Source organism: Contarinia nasturtii, unplaced genomic scaffold (genome assembly GCF_009176525.2).
Source record: "Contarinia nasturtii isolate CC-2019 unplaced genomic scaffold, AAFC_CNas_1.1 Cnas_scaffold_6609, whole genome shotgun sequence".
Classification (NCBI taxonomy): domain Eukaryota; kingdom Metazoa; phylum Arthropoda; class Insecta; order Diptera; family Cecidomyiidae; genus Contarinia; species Contarinia nasturtii.
In genome coordinates, this window is record NW_022203863.1 from 1 (window position 1) to 6146 (window position 6146).

The following is a 6146-nucleotide window of genomic DNA, read 5'->3' on the forward strand; positions in this document are numbered from 1 at the left end:
AAATTTTCGTAGATTAACTCGACTCATGCCACGAACGCTGCGCACAAGTTCGTTGTTCAGATGAAAAACCATCTTGCTTTCGGCAATGAGTAAAGTTTTTATCGATTCATCAAAGTCCTTGGCTTTCGTATCGAATATATTGCGCAATTTTGTTTTTAATTCTGCTATTGTGTAGCCGTCGAACGAAGTGACGGCTTCACCCCTCTTATTGCAACCATGATTTAGTGGGTTCAATAATCGTTTCTTTTGTAATATTTGCCCTCCAGAAAGCAGCCCCATATAAATATGGTACACATATGCCTGTAACAAAAATTTAATGGGTCATCTTCCAATCAGATTAAAATTGATACGTACAATGTACATTTTACATACCAGTAAAAGCGTTGGGCTGCGTTTTTTTACATCATACAAATGCTTCACAATGAAAAAAATTCATTATAAAAAATTATTATTATGTATATTTTTTTATAATGCAATATTTGTTTACCTTCAAATATATTTTAACGCTGTTTCGCATTTCGTAATCATGTTTCCAATTTTCACCCAGATAGAATTCGAGGTCCCTTTCGAGGGCTGATGTTCGATGAAATTCTTTTGGAAGCAATTCCTCTGACATGTTTGTCTCTAAAAAACGAAAAATCTCATAAAATACCAACAGTCCATCGGCCCACACAGAATTATCTGAAAGTGCTGAAATATACAATTAAATAAAAATATAGGTTCCACATGAATAAAAATTTTTTTATACCGAACAATAATTACCGAAAAAAAATTTTGTGTTTACCAGTGCATCGCTAATTTTATGCACGTTCCTAGTTTCCCTTCGTAGTCGCTTGGAGAAATTTTCTAAGTTGGCCATAATACACTCAATATGATTTAAAACGCAATATTGAGTTTAATATATGTGATGTCAAAATTATGACAAAGTGTCGAAATAGATATAACATTGTAAACAAAGAGAATGGCAGTTCATTAAGGTTCATTCACATTGAATGCATATGCCATATGTTTTCGTATTCGTAAATTAATTTCAAAATATACGAATATTGAATGTTCGATGCAAAAAAACGATCATCGAGAATGGTAGTTCGACGTCACTTGTCGAAAAAAATCAAATTCGTAGTCAAAATTTTAGTGGGTCAAAAATACAAAAAAGTTTAGCAGATATTCAGTTATAGTAGAATGAAAGCTTAACAAAAAAACACGGGTACATTCAGTATTTTTGGGAATAGTTTTTAATTTTTTGTTCAGAAGTTGGGACACGTAAAATTTGAATCTATCTTTTTCCTTTGAATTTTTTGTTGCCAGCTCCTTTTTGTGGTCCTTTGAATCGTTTTCGTGCACCCAAAAACTGTTCTGTATCATCAAATTCATCAGCATCACCACGTTTCTTTCCTCTTTGACCTTTGCGATCTTCAATATCTTTTAATTGCAATTTGGCTGCTCGCTGAGCCTCACCAACTCTTTCTTGTAGTGCTAAAACTTCTTCCTCTTCACAGTCAAATTTTGGCAATTGCTTTCCAAGTAGATGTTCAATCCTTGATGAATGAAAAAAGAAATGTTTAACAATTGATTTTAAATGAACTCTTAATATGTAGTAGTAATGTTCAAGTTTTGATTCTAGTCCATTTCATAAATGAAAAACAGAAAAATACTGCTTTTCAGATTTGAAATGATAATTTTTGTTTAACGTAAAATTGAAAATGTATTCTCCCTCTCTTTGCACATCCAAATGTCCGTCTTAATATCATACCTTTGATATAATTCTACATCGTATTGTGTCACAAAAGTGATCGCTTTTCCAGCGCGCCCAGCGCGCGCTGTCCTACCAACCCGATGAATGTAATCTTTGCTATGCTGTAATTGAAGAATATTGTAAAAGGTGAACGTTTTTTTTTTTTCGCCACAAAATATGAGCATACCGTGGGAATGTCTAAATTGATGACAATATCAACGTGGGGGATATCCAACCCTCGACTTGCGACATCAGTTGATATTAAAATTGAACGGTTCTTTGATCTGAACTTATTTAGCGCGGCCAATCTCTTATTTTGTGACATTTGCCCATGGAGCGGGATGGCATTCATTCCGAGATTTCGCAATAGTAGTGCGACACGGACTGTGTTACTGCAAGTCGAACAAAAGATCATGAAGCTATTGCCAGCTAACTCATTTAATACGCTAACCAGGTATACATCTTTATATTTCACGGGGATGAATATGTAATATTGTTGTAAATTTTCAACCGTCCCATATTTATTTGAAACTTCAACTTTGATGGGGTCTCTGAGAGAAGCTCTCTGTAATTTCTTCACTTGCTTTGTCATTGTTGCGCTGAATAAATAAGTTCGACGTTCACGTGGAATAACTTTAAGAATTTTTTCAAGTTCCGTCTAATGCAATACAAGGAAGTGAATGAAAGAAAATATGTCATATTATACTTATCATTTGTCATCGTTGGCGGATGATCGATTTTACCTCGAAATCCATATTAAGTATTCTATCTGCCTCATCAAGAACCAAGTATTTGATGGCCTTAAGATTAAATCCTTTAGTATTCTCCAAATGGTCGCACTGTAAAATAAATAACAATTGATTATTATGTCACATAAGACATTGTATAAAATGCAAAAATGTAGATTAAAGTATTATATATTAATTTATTATTCAAATAAACCACCAGTCTATATTAATAAAATATGTTATGTAAAATTTCGTACCAAACGTCCTGGTGTGGCCACTAGGATATGAGGTTTTTTGGCCAGTTGCAATGCCTGAGACACCATGTCCAAACCACCAACAATAACTGTACATTTCACACCAACAGAAGAACCTAATGCCTCAACAAAAAAAAAATTTCATATACAGAAACAAACTCAATATGTTTTTTGTTACCTAAAGCCTCAACCTGTTCGGCAATTTGGAAGGCTAACTCTCGTGTCGGCGTCAAAATTAGAGCGAAATATCGCTGAGGATTCTCCAGTAGTGAATTTAAAATTGGCAATGCAAAAGCTCCTGTTTTTCCGCTTCCAGTTTCAGCGAGCTGAAAATAAAACTCTCAATTTGAATTAAATTTTCACAAATAGGATTTATGTTACAACTGACCGCAATTAGATCCCGATTTTGTAATGCCACAGGGATTGCTTCACGTTGAATTTTTGATGGTGTCTTCCATTTCAATTCCTTGACTGCTTCAATTAATGGCTCTGCCAAACCCTTTTATATTGAATGTATAAAATAAACATAGTATTTCTCTTCTCTTTTTTTTAATACATACCAAATCGTTCCAGGTGACATGTTTTTCAACATTCAAAATTTCATTTGATGATATTGTATTCTGAACCTCGTTTCCGTTGATTTTGGATTGTTGATGTGACGCCTTTTCATCGTCATACGACGAGTCCGATGAGTACATTTTTTCAATTTATTTTATTTTATGATGTATCATGAGAAAACCCAAAATTCAGTTAAAATTGTAATAACAATATAAAATCACGTGTTATCCCTTGTTACTATGACATTTGTTACTATGACCATGTGTTTATCACTCAAATTTTAGATGCGTTCAAAGCTGTGAATGCGTTCAAAACTGTTCTAAAATATTTCATATTAAAAGAAAATTATCTTAAAAATATATATTTATTATTTCCTCAAAATAGTTCGATAAAAAAACATTCTTCAACATTTTAACAATTAAATCTTTGGTTTTTGTTCATCACATTCAAATGCAACAATAATTTCGCCTTTAATAACACTATTCCCCAGCTTTTTGCTAACACTTTTAATTGTCCCATTTTTCGGTGCTTTGAGAACGTATTCCATTTTCATTGCAATGATAACGGCAACGGGCTGTCCGACTTCAACCCATTCACCAACCTCTACCAAAATTTTATCGAAAATACCAGGCATTGGTGACACCACTTTATCTGATGATTTGTCGGTCTCACCATCTGTTGAACCATCTGTTGAACATTCCGTAAAAAACTTTGGCAACACTAAAGAGAATTCATTTCTACCATTCTGGAAAGAAACACATAAATCAATTTTAATTTAAGTTTAGACATTAAAGTAATACTTGGTTGAAAATATCGATGTAATTGTCTTTGATAACGGTTGAGAAAATTGATTCCTTTCCATCCAAATGCAGTTTTAAAGTGAATCGATTTGGATATGAGTCCTTAACGGAATTAATTGAAAATGGCTTCCAATCGTTGTCATCAATTTTAATTTCGTAGTTTGATCCAACATATCTAATGTGAATGTTGTACTTTTGACCGTTTGATTCAATACTAAGCGTTCGTTCTAAATACGAATTTAGTCTGAATCCATCACAAGCTGCAAACGGTGAACCCCTGCAACCTTGTCTAATTGACAAAGCTATTGCCACATATCTTTCATTTGTTACTATTGCTGCAATGGCTTGAGTGATGGTTTCATCTGAAATTTGTATCGGTGGGAAGAGTGAATCCAAATGTGTATCAATGAAACCCGTATGAACGTCACCAGCTTGAAATGATGGATGTGATGCCAAATCAATCAAAAAATTTACATTTGTATCAAGACCAGAGATCTGAAAAATATAATAATTTAAAGTTTTCCGTACTGTGTTCCACGGCATGCATTTAATATATGTATATCTTTTGATGTACAATTTATCCACGAGAAATTTGAATCTGATATTATTTTCACATAAGATTACACATAATTTTCGACACACTTTTCATACAAGCATTTTTATATATGAAGCCATGCCTATATGATATCGTAATGATGAGAAACTTTGCACAGGTTATTTTATTCACGATGTGGTTCCTGTTTTTATGATTTAAACATAAATATAAGCAATACTGAAAGTATAGTGTATCTTTATGCCTTACACAAAAATCCAAATTTTTCCCATTTTTGAAACTTCGTCGTTGACCTGTGACATCTCAGTTTATATTTTTTTCGCAAAAAAACGCCTGATTCGTTATCAGGGGATCCCATAGCCAAGATTATTACCCTCGCCGTTGAAATGTTTGAAAAACCTTAACGCTTACATATAATTTTCTTTTTAATTCAGTGTGTTGTTCTAGCAAAATGCTGTGAAACTAATTGGCAAACTGGATAAAGAAAACACCTGATGAACAAGCATAGACGGGCGATGTTACAGTGATGAATCATGGGCACAAAATTGGACTATTGGATTATTGGATTTGAACGGGGAGTGAACTGCTTATAATTGAATGCTAAGTAAACTCGTTGCTCAGGTTTCGTAATCTATTGCAAGACGGGCGTGTGTGTAATGTTGTACACGAAAAAAGTCTTTATCCAAAAATATGTACGAGACATGGATTTTGTTCACATGTTCAAACATAATACTGAAAACGCAAGGACTACAAATTTGCATTATATGCCGTCTCAAAGCACACGTCGATTGTGTACGCACCACAGACGATGTATTCATATGCCCAAACTGTATCTCCGACGAAGATGAAGAATCAGATGATGACTGAGAATTGGTAGAACAATAATATTCATAGATCAAACAAAACACACAGATAATCTCTATTCGACATCCTCAAAAGGTTAGAGGGTGAGTTGGACAATTTCAGTAAAATCAGACAAGAATTGCAAGAATTTAATTATATTGTATTTATTTAAATTATTTTGAATAAACCATCAAAGCGAAGGAACGCTGTTCGGTGCAGTTATTATTATTAGACCAACGCAATAATGAGTTGAAATTTTGTTTTGTTGGATCATTTTTTATCCGAACTTAGATATGTCATAAATGCATGTTGTGGATCACAGTGCGGAAAAATTCATGATACGGATGTAAGAAATTTTATTTTTTTATAAGAAAATGAAATTCACTATCACTATATCACTAGTTTTCTCGGTGACTAAGTTACTGCAGACTAGGGTGGGTCATTTGATCCATTTTCATGAAATGTACCATGGACATGTTTTTTATTATAGAGGACCTCAATACAAACAACTTTTGTTCTACGACTTTGACCCCAGATGAACCTCCGTTCGGCCCGGTACATTTTCATATTCCATGATATGACCCTCTAATGACCCTCTGAATCGTTAGTTTTTAGGGTCTAGATGCCATCGGATCGCATTTTTATGGCGTTAAATCGATTCCTCGTCAAAAATTA

General features: G+C 33.7%; 3 protein-coding genes across 3 annotated transcripts; all 3 read right to left on the reverse strand.

Annotated features, from left to right (window-relative positions):
* Positions 1 to 3: 3 nt before the first annotated feature.
* Positions 4 to 945, reverse strand: LOC116351927 (heme oxygenase 1; the record flags this gene model as incomplete). Its single annotated transcript, XM_031784085.1, has 4 exons — positions 763 to 945; positions 488 to 690; positions 373 to 414; positions 4 to 300 (listed from the first exon to the last, which is right to left on the reverse strand). Coding segments are annotated over exons 1-4 (639 nt in total), but the record flags the coding sequence as incomplete, so codon positions are not given.
* A 267-nt stretch (positions 946 to 1212) lies between these two features.
* On the reverse strand, positions 1213 to 3526 carry LOC116351925 (probable ATP-dependent RNA helicase DDX47). Its single transcript, XM_031784083.1, has 8 exons — positions 3278 to 3526; positions 3106 to 3216; positions 2896 to 3043; positions 2721 to 2833; positions 2479 to 2574; positions 1923 to 2393; positions 1754 to 1857; positions 1213 to 1538 (listed from the first exon to the last, which is right to left on the reverse strand). The coding sequence occupies exons 1-8, from the start codon at positions 3413 to 3415 to the stop codon at positions 1277 to 1279; spliced, it is 1443 nt and encodes a 480-aa protein (XP_031639943.1). The 5' UTR covers positions 3416 to 3526; the 3' UTR covers positions 1213 to 1276.
* Positions 3527 to 3631: 105 nt separating this feature from the next.
* On the reverse strand, positions 3632 to 4746 carry LOC116351926 (methylcrotonoyl-CoA carboxylase subunit alpha, mitochondrial-like). Its single transcript, XM_031784084.1, has 2 exons — positions 4076 to 4746; positions 3632 to 4020 (listed from the first exon to the last, which is right to left on the reverse strand). The coding sequence occupies exons 1-2, from the start codon at positions 4616 to 4618 to the stop codon at positions 3694 to 3696; spliced, it is 870 nt and encodes a 289-aa protein (XP_031639944.1). The 5' UTR covers positions 4619 to 4746; the 3' UTR covers positions 3632 to 3693.
* Between the last annotated feature and the right edge of the window lie 1400 nt (positions 4747 to 6146).

What these genes read in the sequence shown, in the direction of transcription:
- LOC116351925 (XM_031784083.1), bottom strand. Translation starts at nt 3,415, where the DNA reads ATGTACTCATCGGACTCGTCGTATGACGATGAAAAGGCGTCACATCAA. An exon ending in ATGTCACCTGGAACGATTTG is followed by an intron (nt 3,217 to 3,277) that starts GTATGTATTAAA and finishes TCAATATAAAAG; the next exon opens with GGTTTGGCAGAGCCATTAAT. An exon ending in AAAATCGGGATCTAATTGCG is followed by an intron (nt 3,044 to 3,105) that starts GTCAGTTGTAAC and finishes TTTTATTTTCAG; the next exon opens with CTCGCTGAAACTGGAAGCGG.
- LOC116351926 (XM_031784084.1), bottom strand. Translation starts at nt 4,618, where the DNA reads ATGCCGTGGAACACAGTACGGAAAACTTTAAATTATTATATTTTTCAG. An exon ending in ACATCGATATTTTCAACCAA is followed by an intron (nt 4,021 to 4,075) that starts GTATTACTTTAA and finishes GTTTCTTTCCAG; the next exon opens with AATGGTAGAAATGAATTCTC.